This window comes from Podarcis pityusensis (genome assembly GCF_964106645.2).
Source record: "Podarcis pityusensis genome assembly, chromosome: 5".
Classification (NCBI taxonomy): Eukaryota; Metazoa; Chordata; class Lepidosauria; order Squamata; family Lacertidae; genus Podarcis; species Podarcis pityusensis.
The window spans coordinates 13064826-13077324 of NC_138032.1; the positions used below are offsets into that span (position 1 = coordinate 13064826).

Sequence of the window (12499 nt, forward strand, 5' to 3'; positions counted from 1 at the left end):
GAAACCTCTCTCCTTCCATCTGGGAAGAAAATAATCAATGGAGGAGGCCACGTTTATTTGAACATAGGCACATGATAGGCCTCCTTCTTCCAAGGAACAGATCAATCGGTTCGAGAATTCCTAGATTCAAACAAATGGAATAAGGCCCACACACTTCATTACTATCTCCACATGAGGAGGAGGTAGGTAGGAAAAGGGCACAGCGTGCAAAAGTCAAACACTGAATTACACATTTTAGTTTGTTATTTATTTGCAGCACCCCAAGAAGGTGGCACTTCAACAGGACCCATGAAAATGTCACAGGTATCAACTTAAGATTGCTTCCAGGTGATGTGATCAGTCCTTGTTGTGCTGAACTTCTAAGTTTCTCCATAAATAGATCATTACTCCATAGTTTCTAGTGCTTTCCCCCATCACTTTCCTTACCACAGAAGGTTTGATTTTTGTAAAAGTGGGTGGTGGTTGCTTTTTGAAACACAGCGCTTTAATTGTTCAAACCTTTAATTTTCTGGTTTGCAGTTGAATCCCTCTCACAAAATAGTGACCGCTTGAAAGCAGCTCATATTTCTACAGAGCCAATATGCTTACTACTGACTGTAATCTTCAATCAGTGTGGGCAGTTTCAAACTCTGCATTGCATTACGGTGGTTAATATTGCCGGCACTGTACAAATCAATAGAATTCTGAATCCAAGTTCAGCTTCTGAACGATTCATTGGATTTCATTTACATTGAACTCGAGGAATTTTCTTTTGAATTATGGCAGAATACACTCAAATTGGATTAAGAATTCTGCTCCATCAGTGAATGGGTTTGTGGGATCTGCCCCATGCTGCTCCCTTTACTGTTGTTTCGGGAATGCTTAAGGAATCTGATACTTTCTGATTCCTTCTGCACCTTTTGGACCAACACACAGATTGGAATCTCACTATCCAATAAATTTCACGCTCCTCTGAATGTTGCCATGAATTTCCTCAGCAGTTTAAAGGTACCCAAATAGGTTTAAAGATATCAAAAATATGGTTTTACACCTGTTTTTTGATGGACAGAATGCAATGTATTTTGAAAGGATTTTGAAGGGGGGAGGAGAGAAAGTAAATAAATGTGAAACAGAATGGGTAAAAGAAAGGTGACGGTAACACAGACCAGAAATAGATTCAGCCACACCCAAAAGGCTTTGCCATTCACTTAAGTGGAAAGGACAGCTTCATTCACATAGATAGTACAGAGTAATTTCCTGTTCCACGGATAATCCTCAGCCCAGTATAACCCTCAAGCTGACACATGACTCCCTTCTCTCCTCAATGGGAGAAAATAGCAAATGAATGCCACTGTGCCGTGTTTATTTCCACTGATGGCAAAAGCACTAAATCGGCTTAAATCCCTGCAACTTCTGCCTTACTGGGTTATGGATTAGATGGTAAGGAAAGTCACCTGCTCAGAAACTGCTGATATAAACAGCAGAGCTTGTTAAATGCTCCATTAAAGGTTGGATTAAGTTAAAAGTGGTCGAAGTCCTCAAACCATAAAGCTCAATTCAGCTACTTTAAGGACAAAAATCTTTTTTTTTTATTGAACTGTGATAATGAAAAAAATGGATGAAAGGGATATTCCACTTTAACCCTTAAAGCCTCTCTCTCTGAAGCAACTCCATGGAAATCAGTGGCACTGCTCCAGAGTAAATGGTTTGAAGATTGTAGCCTTAGCACAGAGAGCAGGTACTATCAAAAGTAAAGGGCATAATCCATCCATCTGGTCATGTTGAAGTTACCTTACATTCAGTGGGATAGAACCAAAATCAACAGACTGTGTAACCTCATCTAATGTATGTTTACTTAACAGTAAATTTTATTAAGATGGAACAGCAATTATTCCCTAGGGCGTATGCTGATTTTAAAGTGCTTAACTTTGGCTGGGTCGTGTCCAAACTCCAGCTGAATGTATGTTATTCATGGCTACAGTTTGTTCATTGATATTTTCTATTGTGTACATACCTCACTATTACCCACCATTTTTAAAACGCTATCTTGGTCTGTGGTTCTATACAGCTAAAATAAATCTAGTCTCACTTTGAGTGAGAGTCATATTTATCACAGTCACTGGAGGACAGATGGATATTTCTACTCTAATTTATGGAATGGCCACTGTGAAAACAGGATGCTGGACTAGATGAGTCACTGGCCTGATCCAGTAGACCCTTATTATGTTGTCGAGTTAATTTCGACAAAAATGTCATTGTTCAGATTAAAGATGAACCCAACCTTCTCCAGAGGACTTCTTCTAAGAACATTCCTTGAGAAAATCCACCTCTCTCTGAGAAAAAGATGATATGGATTCTTCTTCAAAGATTTTCAACCATTGTGCTGCTGATGCTGCTAAACAATTGTTTGGAGTATGGGGTTGGCCTATGCATGTTTCTTCATCAATACTGGATAACTGCAGGACCAAATGGTCAACTGTCTAAGTGAATGAGCCACCACACCAAAAGTGGGTAGGACATCTGCATCACTTCACATCTCTGGGTGGGCAATGTTGTCCCACGGAGTGAGCTCATTAGAACTGGGCTGAACTTTCAAACGTTTTTGCTGGGGGCAGGGTTGGGATGAAATAAGAACAAGTTGGGGGCCCTGAACATTGTTGGGCATATGGAAATAGAAGACAGCTCCAGTGCAGCTCACACCATCTCTCCCACCCTGTTCAGAGGCAAAATGAAAGGGGTCGCAAAAATGGCTCCCCCACCAATGACTGCTTTCCTTGTGACAATCACATCCCCCACCTACAAAGTGCCTCTCAGAATGCAGTGTGAGGAAGAGATGGTAGCCAGTGGTCCATTTCTCCAGCTCACGGAGGCTGGCCCTCAGAGGAGAGCTTCAGCAATGCCGTAACACTGACTGGGAACTGGGGCGTGTGTGGCTTAGCATAAAATGGCTGCCACAGAGGTGGTTTTAGGGCAGTATGGCCAGTTCCTCTGCACTGGGCTCCAAGCAGAGAGGGTGCATGAGAAGCACTTGCCTGGCTATGGGGAGAAGGCATGAGGGTTCTGACAGGGTCCAAGAGAAAAAGAAGAAGAGTTTGGATTTGATATCTTGCTTTATCACTACCCAAAGGAGTCTCAAAGCGGCTAACATTCTCCTTTCCCTTCCTCCCCTACAACAAACACTCTGTGAGGTGAGTGGGACTGAGAGACTTCAGAGAAGTGTGACTGGCCCAAGGTCACCCAGCAGCTGCATGTGGAGGAGCGGAGACGCGAACCCGGTTCACCAGATCACGAGTCCACCACTCTTAACCACTACACCACACTGGCTCTCCCACCTACTTCCCAAAGCTTTGTTATTGCTTTCCCAGCTTTGGGAAGGAGGTGGGAGGACTTTAGGACTCTGCCAGAGCCCCGGCACCTCCTTCCCAAAGCCCAGCATGCTGTGAGGGCTGGGGTGGGGGCGCCAAAGTTTGGCCTAGCTCAGGGCGCCATAATACCAAAGTCTGCCCCTGGCTGCCACATCTAAAAGAGCCGAAAAAGAGATAGTAACACAAAATGATGCAGGCAGCTTCAGCTTCACCATCTCACGCACGGTAGATTTTTGAGGAGACATTTGCTGTGACTTTTCACCGCCTCCATAGGATGTAGTGATGGGCACACGAGTTCTCATGAGCACTGAGCTGGTGACCCCTGCTATGGTGTGTCAAACCTGAAGGGGAGAAAGCCTTTTTCCCTTGCTGTCTGGCTGTGCTGAAAAGAGCACAGATCAGGAAAAGGCATGCGGGAGTGACCTTGATACTCGGGCAATTTTAGATTGCACATGCAAAAAGATGGTTTTTTAAAAGCCTGCTCTTTCCTTGGGTGGCACCAAGTGTAATTCATAACCGATTCAGACAAAAGACTTCTGGACTAAGTGCTCATTTTCTTCACAGTAGATAACAGTTTGCAGCCGCTCTGCCATTAGCTTTGAAACAGAGAGCTGTGTCAGTGAACTTTCCTCCAGACATTTCTACACATTAAAAAAAAAAGCTAAACAGGCCCTTGACAACTGGTGAAATACTGTTGGCTTCATCTATACTGTGAATGTCACTGACTCTCTTTCCAAAGAATATATACGGTCATACCTCATGTTGCGGGTTACGTCTTTTCAGGTTGCCGCAGCGACCTGGAAGTACTGGAAAGGGTTCCTTCTGGGTTTCGCTGCTCGTGCATGTGCAGATGTGCAAAATTATGTCACGCACATGCACAGAAGCGGCGAATCGCAACCCGCGCATGCGAAAACGCGCAGATGCGGGTTTCGTTCTGTTCAGGTTGTGAACGGGGCTCCGGAATGGATCATGTTCGCAACCAGAGGTACCACTGTACATATAAGCAGTGCTTCCCCCCTAGAAAAATAGGTGGCAGTACCCACCATGAAGTTGTTACAGTAAGTGCCACATGTTTTAACAACAAAAGGGGTACCGGTACTGCGTACCTATGAGTACCCTTTTTTAAAAAAGCACGGCATATAGGTTCTGTTGAGTGAATACCCAAAGAGAAGTGTTTTCTGCAAGCCTCACAAGCGGAGGTAGGTAGCTGCTCCTTCCCAATGTAAGGATATTGGATCAATTAAAAGGTATTGCTAGTCTTGTGTTACGTTTTCCACAGCAACCAACCAGATACATTTTGGGAAGCTCGGAAGTTGAACATGAGGGTAACAGCCCTCTCCTCCAGTTGTTCTCCACCAACTAGTATTCAGAGGCAGATTGTGGAAATCTCTGGAGATCTTTTGTAATATGGCGCCCTGCACAAACCCAAAAACTGGCACCCCAAAATGGATCTTCTTGGTTATGGATCTTCTCAATTTTACACCCCGCCCCTGGCTCAGCACCCAGTGCAGAAAACAGCCTGCACCTCCCTAAATCTGGCACTGGTGTCTGTTCTCAGACCAAGCATTTAGCCATTGTGACTATTAGCCTCATTTTCCACGAATTTGTTTAATCTCTTTAAAAAAGCAATTTCAGGTCCCATTCACATTAGCTATAGTGCAAGCTACTTTGTGGATGCTTTTGTCTTGGAATGAATGAATGAATTCATAAATATTGGATCAAACAGACCCAACCTCATTTGAAATATTAGATGAAAATGTATTTGAAAATGAAAACAAACAAGGACCCTGAAATCTGATTATTACTTATAGGGGTATCGGGCAACTGCAATGACCCCCAGTGTGCCCCCCCCTTTAGGAACTTATATCCAAGGGGGATATTCTGCAGACCAAGAAGCACATTCCCATCTGGGCAACCTTCCACTTCCAGGGTCTACCTGTCAGCAGCAGGCAGGAATGGGGGCAAATGTGGGGGAAGAGACACATGCACATTGTATCTCTGGGCAGTAGAGATGACCCCAAAGGTCATCTATTCCAATGCCCTGTGTAGGCTGCTTCCTACACACACACACTCCTCTGTGTCCTCCATCCAGGAAGCAAGAGGCAATATCAGAGTTCAAGGAGACATCCCACCAAAGCAAAACACTCAAGGAGGGTATAAACTCAAGCTGGTGAAAAGCATGTCTTAGGAATAAGGTATGTGATGGAGAAGAGGACCAGACATAGAGGCCTGGATTGCCCCATCTCTGCCCTATACGTCTCTTAGTTCATTTTCCCTTCAGGACAAAATCTTCTGATGGTATGATTGAAAAGAGGAATACCAACTGTTAAACACCTCCTTATCTTCACTGTGACATCAACAGTGATGATGGTGCTATTTATTAAGTGTTCGCAATGACACCAGAGCCATTTTGACTCCCTTCCTCCCAACATGTTCAACATGCTTTGGCTCATTTTCTCCTGTTCTCGTTACTCGAGTCATTTTAATTAAGCCCTCAATTTCCCAATAAACGTGTGGAAGAGTTAAAGTGCCAAACGAAAGCCATCCTCTCTACATTAGGAGAATGCAAGGAGTATGAAGTTGTGTCAGTTAGAGGGAGATTTTTACATATGTTCACACCCCTTTGGGTTGGGTATGAACCCCACCCCTCCCTGCAAAGCACAGAAAGATTAATACCATCTAATGATTAAGTTGCTTTTGATACATCTAGCTACATATATATGTGTGTATGTGTGTGTATATATATTTATATATATGCACATATATACACAAGAGCGTCACACAGAAGTCATAGTGGTGGCATGCAAGACACCAAAATCGTCAAAATTTGCAACCTGCAATAATACCTTTGGTTGAATTGCTCCAACGGTTACCTTCAGAATAATGGGATAAAGTCAAGAGGTTGACACACGAGCCGCCGGCGCCAGATCCAAAAACAGTGATTCTCAGTGGGTCGCCCCCAAAGAACCCAATGTTTTCGCTAGTCCACCTCAAGGCCTGAATGAGGTCAAGGAGGCCATAGTTTCCTTTAGCTGCTTGATCCCCTGTGCTCAAGAAACCTGCAAGTTGCAAAAAGAGGGGAGAGAGAAAGGAGAAAGGATTTAGAGCATGCTAAATTTCGGCTTACGCTTGTTGCGCCGTTATTATCTGACGACAGCTTTCGAATGTAACAGGAGTTAAGCGCTATGTAAATACATTGTGTTCTTTATCCACTTGGCAACCATTTACAAGTGACTCATCATTCTACACTACAAATCCTTCAGTGTTTATTGTAATAATGTTATGCATGATAAACGATGGTATGCATTATGCAGGCACTTTTGAAGAAGATAGGCTGCTTTCAATGCAAAAAAGGAACATAAGCATCTCCCGCAATCTGTTTCGCAGTGTGTTTTGAGACCCCCATATCCAAACTCCTTAGGCCCACAGGGAGCATGTATGTTACGCATCAAGAGCCGGGCAGGAATATCTTCCTAGTCCAGGAGTAATCAACATGATAGCTTGTGTAATATTGTGGATTACAACCTCTGAGCATCGTCCAAGCTGGCTGGGGTTGCTATGGGTTGCAGTCCAACAATATCGGGAAGCCCATCATTGGGGGGGGGGACTCCAGCAATAGGTAATCTACCCACCTAACTGTTGCCCAACCTCAAGTTAACATCCGTATTTATATATACACAGGAAACAGGGTGGGGTAGAAAGAATAAATAAACATTTTTAAATCTTACTTATTTCTCTAATATTGCAGTGATTCGAGCTGCGTAGCACTATGCACTTTCTGATCGTTCTTTCCTTATTCACAAACTAAGATATATATTTTTTTCTGAGAAAATTTCAGATTCAACACGTCTGCCCATAGGCAGGGTGGAGAATTTTGACAAGCCATTTGTACATGGTTATAGCGCCATTTGTGCACTGTGCATGCTCTTTTCGTCGAGGCCTATTGGTTAACCACTGTAAAATATATTGTACAAGCTTTCTCCTTTCCCATGCCGGTAAAGGTATTAAGATCAGCAAATGAAACCTAGTTGGTCTTGCTATGCCTGTGGCATCCGCTTGTAGCAATGCAGAGGTGAGCTTTTTTCACAGTGATTGAATACACAAGAGGCGTCAAGTGTACTGCCCCCCTGTCTTAATTACTGTGTTGTTTTAATAAGGTTGTTTGAATGCGGATACTTACATTTAAATATTTTAATGGGATTATTTTATTTTCCATTTTAATTGTGCACGCTTATGATTTAAGGTTGGCGTAACTGGTCTCTGTACTTTTTAAACTGCTGTGTAGCCTCTTTTAGCATTAAGGAACATTGATGATAATAATAATAATAATAATAATAATAATAATAATAATAGTAATAATACCCCACATATTTGGCTGGGTTGCCCCAGCGACTGCGGGTGGCTGCCAACACATATAAAAACATAATCATCAATGTACATCAATGAACAATGACAGTATCCTCAAACACAACGCTTTTTCACGTAGGAGCAAATGACAGCACTTTCCGAGTAATGTCGGGACAATACTGGGTTCTCTGACAGACTAACTATTATGGAATGTTGAGAACTGACTACATACATATGTAAAAACAAAAGGTAAAGGACCCCTGGACAGTCCAGTCAAAGGCGACTATGGGGTTGCAGTGCTCATCTCGCTTTCCGGCAGAGGGAGCCGGTGTCTGTCCACAGACAGCTTTCCGGGTCATGTGGCCAGCATGACTAAACCACTTCTGGCACAACGGGACACCATGATGGAAACCAGAGTGCACAGAAATGCCATTTACATTCCCACCGGAGTGGTACCTATTTATCTACTTGCACTTTGGGGGGTGTTTTCGAACTGCTAGGTTGGCAGGAGCTGGGACTGAGCAATAGGAGCTCATTCCATCATGAGGATTTGAACCGCTGACCAGGCTCAGTGATTTAGACCACACACACACATGCACACACACACACACAGAGATAACAAATAGATAACAGGGCTGTCATTCTTGTTTAATAACATTTAAAGCACACACACCCAAGAGGACTTTGCTGCCTTTGTTCACGCAAGTCTAATATATGCATGAATTGGACATTGATCACCAAATTGTGTCTCCTCCCTCTGCTCTGTAGCATTCTGTAGTTTAAAGGTTCTTCCTGGTGCTATTTGAAAACCTTGCTTAAGAGTTGCAGCTATGAAAATTGCAAATGTCGATCTTTAACCTTCAAGCTTAGCAATCAAAGCAAGAGAGCACTTGGATCAAATCCCTCCACTTCTTCATAGGGCAACAGTCTACAGGATGCTTTAGAAAGAACTTAAAAAAAAAAAAAAAACACCCGCAAACCTTTGATTAAGAATATCTTTGTCAAAAAGAGAAAAAGCTACTTCTATTCATAACTGGGTTTAATTACAGAAAATGGAGAAACAACCTTTAATTATGATGAGGAGTGGACAAAATTTCCATTCCACTCTTTAATCAAAAACGAGATGGCCCATCTACATTGCCCTTTTCATAATGGGCGATAGCAATGGCATCTTATTAACAAACTGTTATAAGGAGAGAGAAAGGAAGTCCAGGACTGATTCTGCCCTTAGCAATCTGGCAGAGAATCTTGACTGACTCTAATAATTTTATGTCCAGAGTGACAAATAGAAGCCTGGCCTTTTGGGTCATAGTATCTGAGTGATTTAATATCCTTTGTAAAGTTATTGGTTTTATTTTATTTATTAAGCTGGGGTTGAGACTGAATGGCCTTTCCCCTTTTGCCACCCTGTTCAGCTGTGGAGAATTTCAGCTGTTTTGGGGTGAGGGGATCTATACCAAAGCATTTGAAGGGGCTCAGGATGCAGGAGAAATTCGGTTTGGTTTGCATTTAAAACCGAATCTATCTTTCTGAAACAATGTGCGAACGAAAGCAAAGCTGTCCTTAAAAATCCACATTTATCTCAATTTTGCAAATTCAGCTCTCCAACCAGTGTTTGCATAAATTAGCAGACAGTGTGCATGGAACTTAAGATGTTAGATAAAATAACATAAAAATGCATTGCCTTTAAGACACTTCTTTCCAAAATGTGTACTGTACATTAGTGAAACTTAATATTAAAATGTTCTCACTCGGACAGATATGCGCTACAACGCTGGTTAATTTTCATGAGGATTACCCCCAAAAAATGCTGCAAAAAGTGAGGAACTGAATTTAGGATTGGAAAAATAAGCAACTGAGAAGAACCCCTAGTGGGGTCAGGGAGCATTTACGTTTTATTATTTCCTTTCTTCATAAAGCTCTTTCTCTGCCTTCTCTCTGTACAGTGTGAGAGAGAGAGTTCCTCAGGGTAGTGAGGAATAATGGCGTCCACTATTATTCTCTCAGAGGATGCAGAGACAGCAGTATATCTTGGTGCAAGACACAATATGTAGCCCTGCGTAATTGTCATTTACAGTTCTTTTTACACACATTTTTATTGCTCAGGATGTTTCGTGGGAAGGCATTCAGAAATGAAGTGAATGACATAAGTAAATAAATAAACGACAAATAAATGTAAGGCATTTTGAAAAGTGCAATAGGTATGCAGTACATATAGCATTCTGTATATGGGGGTGGGGGAGACCAAAAGCAGCCATGTTGATTTTCAGTTTTTGTTAAGTTGTGGGTGAACATATCAGACGACACAGCGATTCTTCAACAGCTCTTGTTTATTCACAGGCCAGAACAGAACTGAACTGAAGGGTTCAGCCAGCCTGCTTATACAGAGCTCCAGTACAACGCAACTGTGACCATTTTCTGTAACTATCCAATCACTGAACGTCATTTTCAATCCCCTATTTGCATATGTGGACCTGAGTGAAAACTAGCTAACTACAGTATCCTCCTGCTGGCCCAGGGTGAGAACTTCAGTACATAACAGTTTTTAATTGTTTGCTTGCTCCACCACGTCTTGATATGTTTCAACAAGAGTCCTTCCAAAAGATGTGCTATAAAACTGGCTCAGATGCTCACACCCCATGTATTTATTGGCCATAGGTCAAGATTGTCACAGGAATATTTGGGCCCAAGTTATCTCCAATGTTAGTCAGAGCAGAATAGATACTTCATGTGCTTCAGACCCAACTTAGTTGACTTCCTGTATTCTTCATGTTATGCACCAAAACAGAACTGAGCGCAACATGGTTTTGTTAACAATCCACTGCTAGGGAAGTGAGCACATTATTAAGATATTTCATTCAGAGTGTTATACTGTTTAATCTAATAGAACCAAACACACACCAATTTTCATGATGAAATCAAAAGAGAACTCTACTAGTAAAAACAGAAAGAAGGATATCAGCCTTCCACTCTGGCCTTTAAAATCACATGCCTCTTAGATCCAGAAATGAGTAATTATGATAATAAATTATTCTTATACAACAAGAAAACCTTGTTCAGCAGAGAGGACCACACTGGAAATACAGTAACGATTCAGAGGGAAGGTGCCTAAGTCAGAAATTAAAAAGTCACAGTGAAATTTAGTGTGACTTGCCAATTTGCAAACCATCTTCTAGATTGAAAGATAGATGATAGTTAATTAGTTAGATGATAGCTAGCTAACTAGCTAGAAAGGTGACTGGCTTTCAATAAGCCCTGTACAATGACTGTGGAATAAGACAATACATTTCCTATGGCCTACTCCAAGCTAAAAATATTGTGCAGATGAGGAAAGGGCAAAAGAGATGAAATGAGAATACAGGAATCAGACACAGTTATGCTTCATTAAAGATTGCAGAGATGCATAACCACTGTAGCGAATGTCAGATTACAGTCTCTGGGTATGTAACCAGTTGTACTTAATATAGAATATTATTATTTATTCCAAAATAGGAGGGGTTTTCTTTTGGGGAGGGAGGGGGGAGGAGAGAGGATATATATTGGCTTTAGAAATGAACACCACCATCCAGATACACAGAAGCAAATTGATAGCCCATGCCACAATCTGGCACAGATTTTGCTTAAGACAGGCTGAATGTAGGAAGTTGTCTTATACTGAGGCAGCCCATTGGTGAACCTAATTCTGCATTGCATACAATAAATGGCAGTGCCTCTCCAGGGCTGTAGACAGGGTGTCTTTCCTGGCCGAACCTGGAGATTCTGGAGGTTGAACATGAGATGAGACCTTTTACGTTTAACAGAATACATGCTCATCCAATGAGACAAAGACCTCCCTCCAAATTTGTCCTGGCTTTTGGTCACAGTGGAGTGGTGGTGGAGTGAGCAATTCACCTGAGTTCATGCATGTGGTGGTGGGCTCTCATCTCAAGTAAATGAGGAAGCCCTAGGCAGGTGGAACATTTGTGCACAACAGGGCTCCCTGTGCTCTTCAGAAGGTGAATGTATGGATATGTATCATAGGTCTCTTCCTATATGCACACGATGCACCCTTCTGCAGTGTATATTCTAGCTGGGTGGGGAATTGCAGGTTACAATCATGTGCTACGTGCACAGTTCCCCAGAGTGACTGGGGAAACCCAGCCAGATGGGTGGGGTATAAATAAATTATTATTATTATTATTATTATTATTATTATTAGCTGATCCTGCATCCGGGTCTGTGTGCATTTAGTCCTTGCAACTAGGGATGGGGGAGAACTCTGATTCAGTTGACATTTAAGCAGAAATCTATCAAAGTCACGCTTTCCGAAACAGCACAAGGACCGAAACACAGTCATCTTTCAGAATTCACACTTCTCTGAATTTTGTGATGCAGTTCCCCAGCCAATTAAAAAATGCATCTATTGGGGGGAAATTGATATGTTAGTGAAAATAACATACAATAAATGCATCACAGAAGGGGAAATGTGTTGCAAAAATGTGTGCGTGTTTGTCAAAACTGCAGATTAAAAAAAGTGCTTACTAGGAAAAATTCACACTAAAATGCTGGTGAATTTCCACGAGGAACTTTTAATAATAATAATAATAATAGCTGCAGATTGCTGCAGACATGTAGAGAACTGAATTTAAGATTGGAGAAACTGAGATTGTCCCTTCTTACAGTTCCTCCAGGCACCTGTTCAAGAGGGGAAACGAAAACTTGTTTCATTCTCCTACTTGGACCCGTTGCTTGTTCACATCTCAGTCTTTTAAAAGAGTTCTACATGTGCAGCCCTGCTGCTCTGCACACACTCCTGCATTGTCCCCCCC

General features: G+C 42.2%; 1 protein-coding gene across 9 annotated transcripts in view; it reads right to left on the reverse strand.

The window, feature by feature from the left end:
* NLGN1 (neuroligin 1) overlaps positions 1-12499 on the reverse strand; it is a 625739-nt gene that overhangs the window by 8276 nt on the left and 604964 nt on the right. For 6 of the 9 annotated variants that reach the window (XM_081007897.1, XM_081007896.1, XM_081007903.1 and 3 more), the window contains one exon: positions 6191-6403. In XM_081007897.1, coding sequence (XP_080864023.1) covers positions 6191-6403 — 213 coding nt within the window. The remainder of the gene's footprint in view (positions 1-6190; positions 6404-12499) is intronic. The other 3 variants (XM_081007900.1, XM_081007904.1, XM_081007902.1) reach the window with 1 other exon arrangement.